The 19,918-nt window shown below is 44.9% G+C and overlaps 1 protein-coding gene across 6 annotated transcripts in view; it reads left to right on the forward strand.

Moving 5' to 3' along the window:
• LRP4 (LDL receptor related protein 4) overlaps nt 1-19,918 on the forward strand; it is a 565,328-nt gene that overhangs the window by 235,891 nt on the left and 309,519 nt on the right. For all 6 annotated transcript variants that reach the window (XM_069623191.1, XM_069623193.1, XM_069623192.1 and 3 more), the window contains exons 18-21: nt 1,497-1,578; nt 1,961-2,066; nt 2,263-2,464; nt 12,179-12,368. In XM_069623191.1, the coding sequence (XP_069479292.1) occupies nt 1,497-1,578; nt 1,961-2,066; nt 2,263-2,464; nt 12,179-12,368 (580 nt within the window). The remainder of the gene's footprint in view (nt 1-1,496; nt 1,579-1,960; nt 2,067-2,262; nt 2,465-12,178; nt 12,369-19,918) is intronic.

The raw sequence follows: 19,918 nt of genomic DNA on the forward strand, positions 1-19,918 counted from the left end.
AATTGCAGAGGGCAGCAAAGTATGTTTGTTGTAGAGATGTGACACTTCAGTGCCAGTGCAAAAACAACAATCAAGAATGGTCTGCATGAGGTGATCCTAGTCAGTGGTCGAAGTGAGCGGGAGCGGTGCTCCTATACTTTTTTAAATTACCTTGTACAGCTCCTATACTTTTATTTTAAAAAGAAACCGTTCCGGAATGGTTTTCTTTTAAAATAAAAGTGTAGGAAGAAGTTGAAACCTTCACTTTCAGTGGACTGCACTGAACGTTCCCTTAAACATCGGGTGCAAGTGTTTGGGGGTGTATTGTGTGTGGGAGGGGTTGTGGCAATGGGGTTTGTGGGGAACAGGGGCAGGCCAGCAGGGAACATAGATCCACTACTTCTTTCCATACACTTCAACCACTGATCCTTGTATTGGACAGCTTCACCAAGAGCTATAGAGATAGCTAGTCATGGATAGAGTGGATGCTGCAACGTGACTAGCTCTGATGGTGGTGTGCACATCCAATTCTGATCACAGGAGTAGATTCTCCCACTGGCATTTGCAGGATGCGGCTCTGCCACTTAGAACTGCTCCCTATGTCCCTTTACTGTTAGTAGTAGCCTCAGTGAGTCACCATTGTAATTGTACTTGCACTGTTCACCAGTACAAGAATCTCACACTTCCTACTTGTGCTGTCTTCTCTCACTTACTGCCAGCATATCCTATCAAACGGTGCACCAGTCCCAATCTTGCACCACCCACCAGTAAGAACCTCTCTTAAAATTCGGTTTAGCTGTACATATATGTCTCTCCTGCTTCAATATTTTGCTTGGCACATGTGCCATTAGAATGCAGCTATTCCCCATAATAAACTTCAGTCTAGCTGTACACTCAATGTAATTCCTGCTTCACATACGCAGCGCAGCACCCCTGCCATTAGAATGCAGCAATCCCCGTGGCAAAACGTGTTAGCTGTACTCATACATATTAACTCTCTTGCATACTCTCCAGACAACACCTCCACACCCACCTACCTACTTGCTTGCTCAACATGGGTGACTAGCAGGGCCTTGGCCACACCTACCTACCTTCGTATCGGCTAAAAGGCGCACACGTATTCTATAACGCTAACAAATTTCCCATACTTGGACTTCGGTCTCTCAAGCGCGTTCAACCTACAGTGCATTGAGACTATACCAATGGTGAAAGCTGCTATACAAATGCCCATTCATTTGCATTACATTACACTGCTTATTAGCGCCATCTTCTCGGACCGCCGTCAAGGCCCATCTCCTCACCTTTTCCTCCAGTGCCAGCTCCTCACTCTAACCACCAATGCACCTCATCAAATTGCCCACCAGTGCCATTTTCTCACAGTATGCACCAATAGGTTATCATCATGCTGCCCTTCAGTGCCAGCCCTCACATTACCCACCATTGTGAACAAGACCTGCTCAAGAGAAGAGTACTCAGACTGACATGTCTCTAATTCTGTTTGTCCTCTTTCCTTGCAGGTTGTGGTTGATACCAGCCTGGAGAGTCCAGCTGGACTTGCCATTGACTGGGTCACCAACAAGCTGTACTGGACGGATTCAGGTATGCTACAGGGACTCCCTACATGTCTTGGTGTTAGAGGGGTAATTTGTATTGGTGACAGAGTCTTTAACAATAGTAGAAGTGGCTGTGGTGGGGCAGTTTGTTTTCTGGTGGCTGTGAAATAAACTGGGGAGAGCTGCTTAGAAAGTCTGAAATCTTGTCTGAGTTGCTGCGAGAATGGACAGTTTGCACAATTTGCCCATGCCTTTTATCCACACATAGCATCCACGTGTGCAACAGATAAAAAACATTTCACTGTTCTGATTGTTTTCATCTTGCTTATAGAAAGGGTTTTGAGAGCAGGGGAGATTTTGTAATGCTGCATTTCCTTGCTGTACTTTATGACACTTAACTGACCACCTTCTTGCCTTTCTACTTACAGGAACAGACCGGATTGAGGTGTCAAATTTAGATGGGTCGATGAGGACAGTGTTAATCTGGGAGAACCTTGACAGACCTCGAGACATTGTGGTGGATCCAATCGGAGGGTAAGGATAATGTTTGTGGAGGCTGCACCCCTAAATCAATAGTGTGTGGGTCCATGTACCGTACTGTACACTCAACGCATTGTGTCTCTTACACTTTGATCCTCATACAAGTGCAGATCTTTGCAGTCTGTATCTTTTGGTGTGGTGGAATGATCAAGAGCATATTATGCACCTTACTCTCTTCTCTCTCACACAGGTTCATGTACTGGACAGATTGGGGGACCAACCCCAAAATTGAGCAGGCTGGTATGGATGCATCAGGACGCATCGTTATCATTTCTTCCAACTTGACCTGGCCCAATGGGCTGGCCATCGACTATGAGGCAGAACGACTGTACTGGACAGACGCAGGCACGAAGAGCATAGAGTTCGCCAACCTGGATGGGACTGACCGAAGGGTGAGTTTCCTCCCACCTGATCCTCTGACCCATACTCTCATCTGATTGAGCAGATATTTTGGTTATTACAAGGGATGACATTGAAAGAGAGAGATCTGTGGTTTATATCTGATGACTCCAAATGTCACCAAACGGTAGCAAGATATTTGGATAACCATATCGGAGAACTTCGACCGAATAATATTACAAGATGTGAGAAACCTGTGGGCATTCTCACAAGTAGTCCCCGGTGATCCGTTGCTCAGGTGGCCAGGGGAGCGCCATCGCTCTTGGATCCCAACCCTGACGGTAGACAATCGAGGGAGTATCACTTGGGCTGGGGATCCTTGGGAACTGCGGGGATAGCGTCCGAAGGCGAGACGCAGTATCCCAACGGGACAATAAATAAGGAAGGAGGAGTGCCAGAAGCTTTTATGGGATTTGTTGGTTCCATCATCCCTGATCCAGGCCTCATGAATCCCGATCCAATAGAGGACAAGAAAGGATTTTATTATAGGAAACTAGGTGAGAAAAAGATCAAATGGACAAAGGCATTGTGCTAAAGGAAGTATCCATTCACCCTCCACTACTGTAGACCACAGGGAATATTATCAAATCCCATGCTTGTGTGCCAGTATGTCAGGGGTACAGAGTGACATACCGAGAGGGAAAGCTATCCCTTTAAGTAGAAACAAGGCTAGAGGGTTTTCCTATATCCCCTATAAGTCCCTTAATAATGTTTCACTAAATAAATCTAATTTCCAATCACACCCCATCTCCCCCTGCCCATTTCCAATAAGTACTGGGATGAAGAAGAGGCGATCGGGAGCAACGAGGATTGCCAATAGAAAGAACGTAGGAATACAAAGTGAGGCCTACCATGTAACACCTTTGAATTGTCCCACTAATAGTCGGGCAAGGTCAGGCACTTCATTCTGACTATTCACACCTGACGCCACTTGACTCTTTACACCATTATTAAAAGTGTGGTTCTGCCAACAAGTGTGAGTGAGCTGGAGCTGCTAATGGGAACTGGAGAGTGTTAGGGAGAATTCTCAGAAATGTGCTAATTCCCTCCACCTTAGAGACCCCCAGCAACTTTGCTGGATTTTGAGGACTTGATTTTTTAACCTGGAGAGAGTGAGACCCTTTTTTCCCACTCTCTCATGTATTTTAATGTGATTTTGAACATTGTGTTTCTTTTGGTTGTGGAGTCCGACAAACTCCATAGGGGTAATGTTTTACCTTGTCACACAGGACCTTCAGTGCAGTGTCACGGGGAAGTCTTTCAGATTTCCCAAAGGTTTAAATACCTTCTCTTGGATGAAGTACTGTTTCCAAGAGCAGTGAACTGAAATTGACTTTACTTACATTTGTAACTTTCTAGAGCCAGCACACACTATCTTGCAATAGGGTGCCGGAGGGGTTACTTAATATCCCCTTTGTCTAGCTTCTCATATTGTTTGTTACCCTTTCCTCACTGAATGGCTGGTGGCAGTGGTTTACTTTTAACTACCGTGGTGTGCATTTACAGCAGGCTGCGTTCGCAGCTGCAGTAAAGCACCCAAGGGGGCCATTTATTGTCAAAATGGCCCGGTCTTCTTTTTTCACCATTTCTTTGTGGAAAGGTCCTTCCTGAGAAACTACCAATGTGTTTGATTACTATGTCAATCTAAATGTTAACTGAAATGCCGTAATATTATGTAACCACTGCTTCTAAGATATGCGCCCGGTAGCCTCTGGGCCTGGTTTGCACTATACAAATAAATAAAATACAAAATACAAATGAGATTTACTCTGTGCGCCAAACCCAGTTTGGTCCCTTTGTTCGCTTTGCCTTTGGCGGGATTCACGAAATAAGCCCGCCTCTGGCTCCAGGGTGTCTGGTGGGTGCAGGAAGTAAGGGAGGTGCCCGAAACTCCCTGTGCTTAGTCTCCTAGGAGACCCATATGCACTCTGTGATGATTGGCTGGCTGTCTGGCAAGGACAGTCACCCTGCTGGGTGACTGACAGCTAGGCTGGAATGGATGGGAGTGAACTGAATAAAAGGCAAGGCTTTTGGCTTGGAAGGCAGAGTCGACCACTGGACAAAGGAACCGAAGAAGAACTTGAAGAGGACACCTGCTGCAACTCCTGGACTATTGGTTTGCCCGGTGAACCCCTGCTGCTGTGCTGAAACTCCAAATTCATATCGACAGCGAAGCCCCTGCAAGGACAACTTCTCCCTTTGAGTTGGTGGGACCAATCAACTCCAAAGTAAACTACCTGGACATTCTCTCAGAGCTAGTTGCATTTCCACAGAGTTGCTGCTGGAAACCGAAACGCCAGAAAGAAGGAAACCAGATTGTGTGCGTTGCTTTTAAGTTGGCCAAGAGCTTCAGGAATATCCTTTGGACTCCCAGGAAGCAGGACTGACCGAGCCTGATCCCCCTCAACAGAGTGTGGGACCCCAGAATCAAGGAAAGTCCATCTCGACAGCCAGAAACCGCAGTGTTGCTATTTGCGGTAGTCACGAGGAGCTGAAATACTGAAGTGCCGCTTGTTGGAAAGATTGCCGGTTGCCATCGGGGATGTCCCATTGCAGTGCCGGAGTCCCCAGAAATCCTCCCTCTTGCCCCCACGACTGAAGCCCAGGAACAGTGAGATCTGCAGAGCTGCACAGGATCAGGAGTCAGCTGCTGCCCTTTTTCTTCAATACAAAGGTACTGTAAAAGTCAGAGAGAACTTCCTATTGTAGAGTTGCTTGCATCCTCTACTACTTGCAAATCTAAACAGCTTGTGTCCCTACAGTTGATTCTTCTTTTCTTATAATACTTCTAAAACATTGTGCAAAGACTTTTCTACTTACCTACCAGAAGTGCTTCATCCCATATAAGACTTTTGCCCATTTACTTTGGCTTAGCCTGTTATATTGAATGACTCTGCTGAGGGGATCCAAAAGTATTTGCCTGCTTAATAATATTTGTGGTCTCTTGTTTGTTCTAATAACCTTTTCCTTTGACCAAGTTCTAACTGTATTCTAAATGCAAAGAGTAAGATACGAATGTCCCCAGCACCCTAGCTATTGAAGTCACCTTAGGGCGTAGGTTGCGACTGTGGGCTATCCCAAGAGGGTCTTTACTGATTTAGAAACTAAGAGTGTGTAGGTTTTAAGTGTATTTGTGTGTTGCTTTTATATTGCTCCCTTCTGAAGAAGGCTTATTCTAACTGACTGATGAATACATTAATAATTGTTTATTCAAGAAACCTTGTGTTTATTTGAATACTAGTCACTGTGAACTCTGTGTAACTCCCCTACAGCTCACACCGACCCCTCTTGAGATAAGCCTGGCTGCTCAACACGCTACCAGCCTGTGTAGTACACGCGTATACCAAAGGTTGGGTCCCTATTGCCAGGAGGTCAGGGTTGTTGTAGCGCCCCCAAAGGGTACTGCATACAAACCTGCCTAACAGAGAGCCAAGGAGCAGGGAGCTGCAGTGGAAGAAGCCTGGAGAGTCAGGAGGAGAGCTGCGTGCCGAGACGCTGGCCCAGTGTGTTTGAGGGGCTGCAGCCTGGCCAGTGAGCCGTGTCTCCAGAGAGCCGGAGTGAGGCAGACTGCGACCCGCTGGCCGAGCTCAGAGAAATGCTTGTTCCCTTGAGACAAGTGCCGGTCCCAAAGGTGCCTGAGGGGCAGGTGGTGAGACTCTGACCTCAACCCAGTCTATCCAGAAGAGACCGCTTGCCAGCTCCGCGCTTCCCGGTTAAGTTTAGTGAAAGTGAAGATGGCAGCTCGGCAGCATGCGGGTGGCTAGAGCGGGAGTGGAAACAGACAAGATTTATAAGTGGCACGAAGGTAAAGAAAGCAGAAAGAAAGAAAAGAAAGTGAAAAGCAAGAGAGAAATAGCATAAAGAAAGATGCATTGGCGGAGCGAAAGTCAAGAGAGATAAGAGGAAAGTGAACTGTAATGGATATAAGAGAAAAGGGTGCGAGCGACCCAACAGACTGAAAGTGAGAAAGCGAGAATAAGCTAAGAGAGGTGCAAGCAAACAGGAAAGAGGGTGAGTGACCCGACAGACTAGAAAAGTGCAAGTAAAAATGAGAGAAAGCAAAGAGAGGGTGTGAGCGACCCGAATGGAAGGAAAGAGGGTGCAAGCGACCCGAAAGCAGGACAAGAGGGTATGAGCGGCCCAAAGGCTGAAAAGGGAAAAGTGCAAGAGGCATGACAAAGAGAAAGGAAGGTGCAATGGTGCACGACCAAAGGAATAGAGTAACAGTGTGCCAGGGGCACGATAAAGACAAGAGGGGTGTGCAAGAGTCACAGTAAAGAGAGAAGAGGGTGAAGGTGTGCACAACAAAAGGAAAGAAAGGTGAAAGAGAAGAAAAACCAGAGTAGAAAGGGCACAGGAGGGAAAGGTGCCAGAAGAAAGATACAGCGTACAAAGAGAGGGGTCACAAGTGAGAGTCATCACGCAGGGGAAGAGCCAAAGCCCGGCGTTTTCGAAAGTCTCCGACACTACCCCATGGAAAGAACTGTGTGTTGAAATGGTGCATCCTGACAAGGTGCACTTCTGTTTGAAACTAGAGGGGCCTAGGCTTGTGGAAGAGAACCCTAAGAGGCCCACAAATGACATTATTGAACTTTATTAAAGACGGGTCTAGACTTGGGTAAAGGAACCCTTAGAGGACTATCAAGAACTGTACATCCTGACAGGAGAACTTTGTTTGTGTGAAGATTAAAGGGCCCTACACTTGGGGAAGGGAACCCTAAGAGGCCCACAAGGACATTGTGAACTTTACAAGCAAACCTAGACCTCGGGAAGGGAACCTCGGGGGGCCTGCATTGGGCTGTGAATCCTCAGTTCAGTTGTAAAGTAAGAAGCTGTGAATCATTTGAACCCTAAGAGGCCTAACAGTAACTGTGTTTTTTTGTTTGGAACTGGAAGGGCCGAAGCTTGGGGAAGGGAGCCCCAAGAGACCCAGAGACATTGTGAACTCTTTTGATTTACAGCAAGAGCCCTATGTGGAAGGTTCCAAGAACAACCCTTTTGAGCTTAACTACTTTGAACTGGCAGAACTACTCCTATGGGTAAGACCACCTGAAACCAGCTATGGTTTACATTTCCTTTTTTTTGTGAGCCACGATTTATTCTTTAAAAAGACTTTCTATCCGCATTTTGTCAAAGAGTGAGGGTAAGCATAGGTTTTTACACAACAGAAATGAGCAAGCAAAGCACCCCTTGGGTCAATAAACTGGGTTTCATTTTCATTAAATATTCCCTACATATAAGCAAGGGCTAGGCACAAAACTGAACCAGACATTTTAACCTACAAGTAAAATAGTCTAAAAATCCCTACGGCCAATATCAACACTCCATATTAATTCTGACCCTGTAGGACATGGTATTTAAAATAATACAAATGCAAACCTGATCATTATATATAGTGAAAGAGGGTGGAAAAAAAGGTTTAAACACAGCAGCAGCTTCTAAAAAATCCCCTTACATTTTGGCAACAATTACCAATGCAATTCACTCCCAGGTTAAATACTTTCCCAAAAATGTGTTCCAGTATATACAGTTATTCACTTTGACTGGTCAGTAAAGGGGAACTTTAAAAATACATTTAAAATTGCAGGCAAGTCCTAAAATTCCAGTTCCTGGTCTAGAGCTTGCTGCATCCCTGTGTGTACAAGACACATTTCTTGGGGCAGCAAAGTACCCCTCTAGTCACTTTGGTAGAGTTATAGAGAAAGTAGACTTGTCCATAGGGACAATCGATGGGACAAAATCAATGGAAAATCTGCTTCTATGGAGGCAAGTCTATTTTAACCCACAGGTGTGGGTTCTGCAGAAAATAACCCCAGGGAGGGCCAGAGGGGTATCCAGAACTTGAAATAAATATGTTTCACCTCTGTATTTTTGTCCTGAAATTATTTTATCGAATTTGTGCTGCAAAAATGCTGGTAGGTGTTTGGGTGCAACATTATGGTATGGTATTACCTGGTAAGTGTGTGAGGTGTCTTCCCCCTGTTAAGGCGGGTTTTAATTTCTGTGCCAATTCCCTTTAACTTTAGCTCTTTTTCTGGTCTCGGGGCTTTTTAATTTTTACTCCTGAGTGAGTGGGACTTTTTTCTCACTCTCATGTGTTTTCCTAACTAAGATTATTTGTGTTTCTTACTGTTTTATGGAGTCTGGTAAACTCCATAGGCATCTGCTTTTGCATTGTGACATACAGCATTTTTGTGGAGTGCCACTGAGAAGTCTTAATGTTTAACTACATTTTCTTGGGTGAACTACTGTTCCCAAGAATAGTAAGATGACCCTTGTCTTACTTACCTTTACTTTATGGGTCCAGCACACACCACCCTATGTGGAGGGCTGGGGGGGTTACATAGTAACTCCTTTAACCCTTTCCTCATGTAACCTTATGTTACACTAACTCACTTCAATGGTTGGTGGTAGTGGTTTCTTTTTTACTACCTGGTGACATGTATCTGCAGGCTGATAACTCGCCTGCAGTGCTGCACCCAAAGGTGACCAGTTACACAAAATGGCCCCTGTCTTCTTTTTTGTACCATTTCTTGTCAGTTCGTTTCTTATGCACTTTTACTCTGTTGTTTGAATCAGGTTTGGGTCCTTTGTGTGTTTTGCCTTTGACAGGCTTCAACCCTAAAGCCCGCCCAGGCTCCAGTGTGTCTGGAAAGGCAGGAAGTGAGGGTGGGTCCTGAAACTTCCCTGTCCTTTGTCTCCCGGTGTGCCTGAGTGAAACCAGTTCCAATTGGCCCGCTGGCTGTCCTGGAGGACAGCCACCCTGCTGTGTGATTGACAGCCTAGGGCTGTGAATGAATGGGAACCTGCCTAAAAAGTGAGGTTTTTGAGTCTAGAAGAAGAGTCGACCACTGGGGGACAACATCAGAAGCAGAAGACGAAAGAAGACACAGCTGCACCCTCCTGGACCGTGAAGTGCCTGGTGAAGCCCTGCAGGTCTGTTGACCCTGTGTCGAATCGACAGGGAAGACCCGTACGGGACGACTTTTTCCCTTAGGCTGGTGGTACCAACTAGCCTCAAGACGAACTCTATTTTGGCGCAACCCACGACTTGCTGTGGCTTTCCAAGGCTGCAGAATCCCAATACCCATGGTACCTCGACCATCTGTGAGTGCATTGTCTTCCGAAGTGCGAATCCGGCCAAAACTTTGTGGGCATCCAGAGGACCCTACATAAGCAGGACATCTGCGTCCAGAGTCCCCTCACCAGAGACAAGGAACGTGGGATCAAGGAACTTCTAACAGGAGATGTTTGTTCTTCTTTGGTGCTGAGAAAAAGGTGCCAAAACCACAAAGAGCCGCTGAATCCCTAGAAATCCATTGCTGCTGAGTCCCTCTCTCGAGTGCTGCTGCAGGAGCCCGCCAGACGTCCTCCATTTTGTCACCACAACAAAGGACTAGGAAAAAGGGTCTGCTGCACTGCAACCAGAAGGTATCCAGCTGGGACAAATTCTTCAATTCAAAGGTACTGTGGGGCTTGTGTACATTATGTTTTTGTCATTTGGGTTGTTTTGTACATTTGGGAGTGCTATTCAACCCTACTCTGAGTTGACTTCAACTCATTTGCAATGGCCTTTCAGTTTGTGCTCTCTCAAGGTGACTCCCCTTGAGTTGCTGTGATTTCTTTTTTAAATACTGACTATTTAAGAACATTTTCCTAAGAAGAAGAGCACCAGAACTTTGACTTTGCCCATTGACTTTGGCTGTCCTAGCTCCCTAAAGGCCTCCTTCTGAAACGATTAGCTTTGCCAGTGCTTGTTCCCTTACAGGTTTGAATTGTTGAACACTCTCAATGCTGGGATAAAAGACTGCCTGCATCCCTTTGGGAGAATCTAACTGTTTTGATAGAATACCAGTCTGTTCTGATCTAACCCTAACCGTTCCCTCCTTAATAACTCAATACTGCAAAGGTTATACAAACTAAGATTTATACTGACCTCAAATGACGCCACCCTTGGTGCTGGAAAATGTGTAACATATAAATGAATTACTCACCTGCTTTATTGTTCACTTTTTTAATTGAATCCTAACTTGGGATTAATGTTACTGCTAGTTACTGCTTTTTAAAGAATGCTTTAAATATCGTTGTGTATAAATAAATATTTATACTATAACTTTAAGTGTGTAAGTGTTTACTTGGATACCTGTGTTTACTGATTTCATTGTACAGCTCTACAGCTCACATTACCCCTCTTAATATAAGGCTGGCTGCTCAGTCACACTACCAACTTGTGTAGTACAGGCCTATATTAAATGGTGTGTTACCGAATACCAAGAGATATGTCTTGTGTAGTCCCGCACCAGTTGGACTGCACTCATTTTTACCTAACACCCCCATCCCCTGCATTTTAGTGGCAGAAAAGGTAGAAAAATTCATTTAAAATTACATTACAACACATTTAAACAACCAGGGGAGACCCAGTCAAGAGACACAAAGGTTGGTTGAAAAACCAGAAGTCCCTGTCAAACATACAGCAGAGCAGGAGGCCCACCAATGTTCTGGCAAGATAGCCCACGAGGGAGCTGGTCAGTCCACTGGGTGGTCCAGGGACACTTCTGAAGGCTCAGGACGGCTGCATCCTTGAGAAGGCGTTGGGACTAGTTGGTCCCATTAGTCCAAGGGCTGAAGCACCGCTCAGGGTCTTATATAGATCAAGTAGTTCAACAGGGCTTCACCGATCCCCACAGATGAAGGCATGGCAGTCCTCTTCAGGAGTCTTCTTCAGATCTTCAGACGGCTGTTCTTCTACAAGGGATTCTTGACTACAACCCTGATCTGAAAAAATGGCTGCAGGAGTACTCTTCGTAGGCAAAATTCAGGCTGATGCTAAATCCAAGCCCACCAATGTCCAGGATCTGCACCATTCAAACAGCCAGTAGTTGTCCAATCAGGGATAAGGTGCTGTTTGAGTTGGGGTTTGACAAATGGTTCCATGAGTCTGGCGAGGTATGGCATAATACTTATGAGCTGATTTGTTTTCAGTGAGTGTGGGCTCGAGATGGTTGATTTGTCCAGTTTTGAGTGCACAGGGGACAGTATGTGGAAGACCAAAGTTGATCATGATGACCCAGTGTGCCGCGAGAGTGGTGATGCAATATGGTGCTGCTTGAGGTGTGCATGCCTCATTCAGGAAGTGTGCAGGTTTTATTGTGGCAGTGAGGACGATGAGGGTGTCTTGCTCTGATGCTCGGATAGTTGTTTAGGATTTTCTGAAACAACCACTTGATTTTTGATACCTACTTGCTATTTTGTATTAATTTCACTTCGAAATCACTGCCCTTGACTATGTCCTCATGAAGTGGATAATATTATTCTAGCCTGTATAATCAATTTTCTTGTGCATTTGTTGGTTGGCAAACTATTCTTTACAACTACCCTCTCTCTGTTCTAAGAATGAGGTTTGACTGCTCTGCCATTTTACTGAAGTGCATGAAGTCTAGTTTAGTGGCAAATCTTCCTAACACTTGAGTTTAGTTTTTGTAAGCCCTCAGCAGAGGACACTAGGAAAAGCCTCCCTAAAGGCACCATTGGTGCAGAAAGGAACTTTCTGTCTTGCTGACACAGCACTTGGCCCCCCAAGCAAGTTCATGACTCTAATCCTCTCCCTTTCTCTTTATGCTAAATGCAACCCAGACTGAACATATGCAAATAGGATTTGCCACATAAGGTGGGTAACTTTTGGTGTTTTTTTTTACGCGTGCTGACAGGTGCTGATTGGAAGCAATCTCCCTCATCCATTTGGGCTGACCCTCTATGGGGATCGCATATACTGGACAGACTGGCAATCTAAAAGCATTGAGAGTGCAGACAGAAAGACTGGGCTGAAGCGCAGGACCCTACGAGAGAACTTGGAGAATTTGATGGATATACATGTCTTTCACCGGCATCGCTCGCCAGGTAAGGACTTTTTTTATGCTCCTGCATAACCTGAGCCTAAAGCTGCAACTTCCCTGTTCTGTTCTTTCATTTCTTCTGTACTGCTCCTGCAGAATCTACCTTAACCCTGCTTCCCTTATGCATATGTATGTTTCCTATCCTTGCCCCATCCTTAAAATCTCTACTCTCACATTTATTCATTCTCTTCCGTTTTATTGATTTCCTTCTTCCCTATTTCTGCATTGTGTGGAAAATTCATGTTACTGTGAAGTCCAGACGCTCTCCCTCCTTCCCAACTTGTAGGGAACCCTGCTTCTGCATCAGACGAGGCTGTAACACTGCTCTGAAGATGCACACAATGAAGCTTCAGAATTTAGTACTTTGGTTTACATGGTACACTAGCCTCCCTCCGCGTGCCCAGATTTTCTGTGCTTTTTAATGGAGAGCGTGCTTTTTTACCTTTTGAAGTAATGTGGGAATTTTACCTCATGTATCTTTTTGCTTTGTTGAATTAAGTATGAAGTCAAATTAATTGGATTTTCATTATTTAACATCTTAAAAATATCTTCTTTTTACGCCAGGGTCGGATGCCGTATGTCACTGGCTTGTAAATTTGCATCAGGCGCACATGTCCTTTCTCAGCTACCTACCACTACACAGTCTGTGTCGCATGCCTGGGCATTGCACATCTGGTGCAGCGTTTAGCCTTCTGTGTGTAAATTGTTCCTTGGTTCCTTAGGAGCCATCTTGAACCTATGCAAGCAAAAAGAACCAAGACCCTATGAAGGGGAGGCGCTTGCCGAAGACCCGGAACTCGCTGTTGCAGCCAACCAGCATAGTCTTTACCAACTGTCACGGCTAAGTCCTGCTTCTGTGCTCTTCTTCAGAAGGCCTGCATCAGTGCTTCAGCTCCTGGACCAGTGTGAACAATCAGTCTCAAACTCGGCTAGAGGTTCCTGCCCTTGGACGCCCTTGAAGGTTCCCCAGAATCATCCTATTGGCTGACCAGCTGTCTTGTGGGCTACCCTGCTGCATCAGTCACCATCCCGAGTTTGGAATTGATATGTGATAGGTTATTTATAACGTGCTTATTACCCAGAGGTTTCTAAGCGCAGACCCGGGGATCGAACCTGTATTGCTGTGTCGTCTCACTTCCAAGACGAGCATGTTGCCCCTGAGCTATCATCCTGAGAGACCCATGACTTTTGAAACAAGCCTCCCTCTGCAGTTGCAGGTGTCCAGTCTTGCAGCACCAGCTTCTTTGTTTCTATCGCGAGGGTCGTCTCCTACCATTTTCTTCAAGTATCATCGCTGATCTCCACCTGCATCATTTCCTGGGGGATGGCTGAGTTCGTCAATAATGTGGTAGTGCTTTTTTCATTGTGCCAGGGTCTTCCAGGTGCCCAGTGCAGGGAACCATTTCGACAGACCATGAAACGGCGGACTACCCAGACCTAAAACCAAAAGCCAAAAGTGGCCTCTACACCAGGAGCCCCTCAACCTCCTCTGACGGACCAAGACATGAAGTAAGTGGGCCGAGCAGATTCAGGAACCTCTGAAGTGATCCCAGGGAAACCTGGAGTACAGGGGCGTGAAGAAACATACCGGTTTGTACCCCGCATCCCCCACTTCCATAGGGTTTAAAAGGTGCAAAGTCTTAACCGTACCTCTCCCTTACCTGATTGTAAAAGGCTGTATCACTATCCCTGAAAGTTTAGTGACTTCAGAGGAACACACTACCCGTAGGACTACATACTAAAAAAGTTATTGAATTGGAATGCACTGCATTTTTCAATTTCATAAAGCCTTTAACGGGAAAATATTTGCTTAAAAAAATATATATTTCTTTATATATTTTGTTTGGCCATTATCTTATTGTATTTTTCCCTATACCGTTTTACCACCCTGTTGCCCTCCTAAGAGTGCAGGATGATTTGACTGCTCTGCGAGTGTTGGGCATCTAATGAGAAGCCCTTGGACCTTCGTGTGGGTTGTCTTCTTCTCCTCTTATACATGATTTAGGAGAACCCTCCGAACACACCACTTTTGTGAAACACCACTTGTATTTTGAGGTGCTGCACACAAAAATAATGCAAAAAAAAGCCATTATGTATGGGACTTGATAGTGGGATACGAACCTGCATGTATGTTTTGGAAATTTTTCATGAGCTATCTTGCTGCTGTTAGAAGTGCAAGATAAATCTGATAGAAAATATCCGAAAGCACTCCAAAAGAGGTCACTATAATATAGCAGTGACCTCCAGCGGACCTCTTTCTGTTGCTTTTTTAGAAGAACGATTTCCTTGGCATGTTAAACATAAGCTAAGTGGCCACCAGGATCAGCTTGAAACCTACACGGAATGTTTAAATTGTGGTGACAGTATACCTTTTTTTAAAAAAAACATTTGCCCATTTCGCACACCTACACTGCAGCAGGAATGCCAGGGACAGTAGGGGGGTGGGGGGGACTTATACTTGAATATAAGCACAGTGAGCTGTTATCATTCTTGCCACTTGTTAGGCAAGATTTGATGCAGTAACCCTGTGGGAGACTACACCAGTCTTGTCCTCCTGGTATTAGGTAACCCACCTAGGTTTTCTATCTATTTATTTATTTATTTATTTATTTATTTATTTAACAGTCAGTTTTAAATAAGCACTTCAAAATACGTTCTCAGAATCAAGTCAAAGCAGGTAGACACTCTTTAGAGATGCTTCATACACACTTCCTACACCCTGGGGTGACTAAACTAATTAGGACAGTATTGGCATTTATATATCGCTTTTGTACTTTGTAAAATTCTGAGGTTGGTAAAAAGGCAAGGTTAATGGAAGGAAAAAGGTTAACAGGTTCTCAGAGCATGTGAGCACTTTTAAATCTCCCAATGTGGTCTAGTGCCATTATCATGTATGTATATGTATCATTTGTTGTAACTTGCTCTAAGTCTCTGGCGCCCAGTTACCTCAGGGTTCAGTGTGCGGTACAAATAAAGAAACTAAACTAGATAAATACTTTTCCTAGCAATATTAGATCAAAACCAATGTATCACCTATGAGGGACAGTAAGGATCAAAGTCAATGGGTTAGAAAAGTCCGCAGGGAGCCAGGACAGCCAAAGTCAATTCTATGGAGCTGGGGCACTTCTTAGATAACAAAAAGTCTTGCACAAATTGTTGTTGTAGAAAATCACTGTTGGGCCACAAGCTGTTACACTTGTGAAAGTTAGAGTTATAACCAACTCTAGAAAGGCAGCTACTGCAAATCTCAACTGAGACAAGCAAGCTACAGACAAAGGGGTACCCTTAGTAAGAACAGTACCTTAGGTTAGAAGAAGAGGATCCAGCTGCATTCTATCCTGGTTGCAGATTTGCAGATCCTGTGTTCCTGGGCCTCAATCTTGGGGACAGGAGGGAGGACGTCTAGAGGACTCCTGCACAGCAGTTCGGAGGTCAGGCTCTTTTCAGTTCAGCAGCAAACCTGCAAATAGCACCACCACAGATCTTGGACACTGGATGGGCTTCCTTCGCTCTTTGAGTCCAGCACTTTGGTGAGGTGAATTGAGCTTGGGTCATCCTACTTCTGGAGGTTCCTCGGGATCTTCCTGGAGCTACGGTCCGGCTTAAAGACGTTCCACTCGACTACGTGGCACTCGGTTCGAGCAGCAGCAAAGAAGTACAGCCAGTTAGGGAAGGTCTTCCAGCAAAGTACGTCTTGGGAGTTAGTTGGTCCCACCAACCCAAGGGAAGAAGTCGTCCTCTCCGGAGCTTCTCTTGTCCATTACGAAAAGGAGTTTCAGGACAGCAGCAGGGCTTCACCGGGCAGTTCAATGGTCCAGGAGGATGCAGCAAGCTTCTCTTCACAATTCCTTCATCAGATTTTTCTTCCAATGGTCGACTCTGTCTTCAGTCCAAGAAGCCTCGCCTTTTATGCAGGTTTCTCACATTCATGCGCAGCCTAGCTGTCACTCACACAGCAGGGTGGGCAAGGACAGCCACCCAGCCAATTAGGACTGGGTGTATTCAGGTAACCAAAGAGACAACGGACAGGGGAGCTTCGGGCCCCTCCCTGACTTCCTGCCCTTCCAGACACACTGGAGCCAGAGGCAGGTTTCAGCACTGAAGCCAGCCAAAGGCCAAACGAACAAAGGGCTTATGCCTGGTTTTTGCGCAGAGTAAAACCCAAGAAAGACCTCACAAACAAGAAATGGTGAAAAAAGAAGACCGGGGACATTTTGACAAAATGGTCACCCATGGGTGCTACACTGCAGCTGAGGATTCAGCCTGCAATAGAAAAGCACAATGGTAGCGCAGTTAAACCACTGCCACCAGCCATTTAAAGTCGTGAGGGTAACATAAAAAATGTTACATGAGTAAGTAGGAAAAGGGGCTACTAAGTAACTCCACAGCACCCCACATAAGATGGTGTGTGATGGACCCACAAAGAGAAAAGCTAAGTAAAGTCAATTTCACTTGACTATTCTTGGGAATTGTAGCTCACCCAAGAAAAGGTATTTAAACCTGAAGAGAAATCTAAAGGATTTCTCTGTGACAATGCACTGAAGGTGCTGTGTGTCACCATACAAAAAGTAGATGCCTATGGAGTTTGTCGGACTCCAAAAACAAAGGAAATATAAATCCAAATCAAAACACATGAGTGAGAAAAAAGGCTCACTTACTCCAGGGTTAAAATTAAAAAGTCCTAAAGTCTAGCAAAAGAGATGGGGGGTTTCTAAGGTTGAAGGGAATTAGCACAGAAATGAGAATTCTCCCTAACACTCGTCCCCCCCCAGACTAAGGGACAGGAAGATTTAATCCACTCCAGTATGAATCTCCTAATCCAGTCGGTCATACATTCTGGAGAGACCATCAGCATTTTGGTTATTACACCCTGACCTGTGTTCTATGGTGAAATCAAACCCTTGGAGGCTGATTGACCACCTTAACAATTTAGGATTCTCCCCCTTCATCTGCATGAACCATCTCAAGGGTTGGTGGCTGGTCTGAATCACAAAAGTAGATCCATAGAAGTATGGTCTAAACTTCTTCAGAGACCGCACAGTGGCAAAAACACTCACGTTCAATTGTTGCCCACCTTGTCTCACGGTCCTTCAGTTTCCCACTGATGAAGCAGATAGGGTGTTCCCTGCCTTTCTCATCCAGTTGGCTCAAAACTACACCTATCCCTGTGTTAGAAGCATCTGTCTGTACAATAAAAGATTGGTTGTAGTCAGGAGCTCTCAAGACTGGAGCTTGACAAAGGGATTTCTTTAGTCCTTCAAAAGCCTTGGTGCACTCCTCATTCCACCTGACCTTCTTGGGGAATGTGAGTGAGGAGATCACATTTGAGGGAGAGGCCCATAGTTCTCTATGAAGTTCCTCTAGTACCCAGTGGGGCTGAAAACTGCAATGTCATCCAAGTATCCCATGCAGAGTCCAAGTCCTCCATCCCATTCAGAACTTGATTTACCATCCTCTGAAAAGTAGCAGGTGCATTTTTTAGTCCAAAAGGCATAACCTTACACTGGTAGAGCCCTCCTGGGGTAGAAAATGCAGTTTTCTCCTTGGCATGTTCTGTCAGAGCTATTTGCCAATAGCCTGAGGTCAGGCCAAATGTACTGAGGAACATGGCTGAACCAAGTTTGTCCACCAGCTCACCTGTCCTGGCTAAAGGATGGGCATCAGTCGTGGTGACTGCATTAAGAGCTCAATAGTCCACACAGAACCTCAATTTCTTGGTTCCTGCGTTTGGCACTAGTACAACTGGACTAGTCCATGGACTTGTAGATGGCCCTAAAACCCCGAGATCAAGCATCTTCTTGACCTCTTCCTTTATGTGGGATCTTACGGTTTATAGTGATATTTTCGAATGGCATATTTTTGAATGCCATTATGTTGACGCAATTTTGCCGAAAATGTATTTTTCGAATAATTGTTTATTTTATGTTTAAAATGGGGGGTTCCCCCTTAAACCCCTTTTTATTAACCCTTTTTTTAACTTACCAAACAAAAAAAATGCATAAAATAAAAAAAATATTCGAAAAAAAATTTTGCCAAAATGTTTTCGACATAATGGTGTTTCGAAAATATGTATTCGAAAATATGACTGGACACCGGATCTTACAGGATCTGACACCCTGTAACCCCTGCTTTTGACAGGGAGACTGCCACCAGTTAGAATATCATGCTGGCCCCAAGGGGTCAAGCCTGGTGTCAGTGAGAACAGGGAGGCAAACTTATTTAACAGAGCTTTGCACTACTCCTGCTGTTGCAGGGTCAAATCGCGACTGGAAGGATGCCTGCTGTTGTCCGTGTGCTGTGACTGTCGCTCTACCCCCTACGATTGTAAAGTGCTCCGTTGCTTCCCAAAGCTAGGCCCGCGCTCAATAAATACCCTTGTGATAATAATAATAACTTGCCTTCCCCCATCGTGTGAAGTGTCCTGCATCAGTGAATCTTGCATTTCTTTATGGCATCTTGCATCTGGAACTGACCGGAAGAATCCTTCCACCTGCAGCTCCTGGGCACCGCTCACCAGAAGTAACAGCAGGCAATCAAACCTCCAGCGACCCATCCCCCCTCCCACCTACTCTTCCCCCCCTCCCCCCAGTCAACCGGTTAAGTAATCTAGGAAAATCTGAGTCGCGTGGGAAGGGGGGCGGCTTGTTGTAAGTAAACGCAAACTATTTGTCTCTCCCTGTCCTCCTTACGATAACATTGGGAACCAGTCACTTTACATCTTAATCTTCCATTCACTGCCTATTTATCGTCTAACCTGGGTAATATTTTCTGGAAGATAAGGAAACAATTTACTTACCTAATATCTTGTTGAATATCTTCCTTAAACAATCACCAAAACAAATAATATTAGAACGTATCTAGCGAGACTACATTCAGTGGAGAAGCAGTGTGGCTTCTGTGACTTTCGGCGGAAAGCCCCATTATTCTTAGGGATTGGTCTGCTGAAGTTAGGGAAATTCCCTTGTGACTTAGTTCCATCTTTACTGCATTCTTTTACTTTGTGTGAATTAAGTTATTTGAATGCATTTTAAAAACGTATGGTGAAGGTATAAATGTTTATTAGGGAGTATTGTGTAATAATATGACCTTCTAATTTCATTTTTTAGTGTGTGTAACAGGCCTAGAATAAATATTTATAATTTTCATACATATCTGTCTAAATTGAATTATTGTGTATTATATAGTGTGTATTCGTTAAGGACCCCTGACCCCACTGACTCTCTCCTGAGAATAGCCTTGACTGCTCTCCCAGTTTACCTTGATTTGGGTTTTGGCTAACCTCTCGGGGTTCCCTGTTCACAATACCTAGGGTGGCCTCCTAAAATCTGTCAACCAGGCCATATTCTAGAAATCCATCTTAAAAAACTGTTAGGAAAGATTTCTCTTTACTGCACCTTTCCTTCCATTTTTATGGACCCCCACACTTTTTTCTTTTTTTTTCTTATCCTGACCTGTACTTTTTACAGTGCATTGAAGCCTTAAGCTTCACTACACTGTCTTTTGCTAATCTGTTAAGGGGAAACTGACCTGTCCTTCAGGCTGTCAGTACTGGTA

The sequence above is a fragment of the Ambystoma mexicanum genome, chromosome 11, assembly GCF_040938575.1.
Source record: "Ambystoma mexicanum isolate Mex_15411 chromosome 11, UKY_AmexF1_1, whole genome shotgun sequence".
Classification (NCBI taxonomy): domain Eukaryota; kingdom Metazoa; phylum Chordata; class Amphibia; order Caudata; family Ambystomatidae; genus Ambystoma; species Ambystoma mexicanum.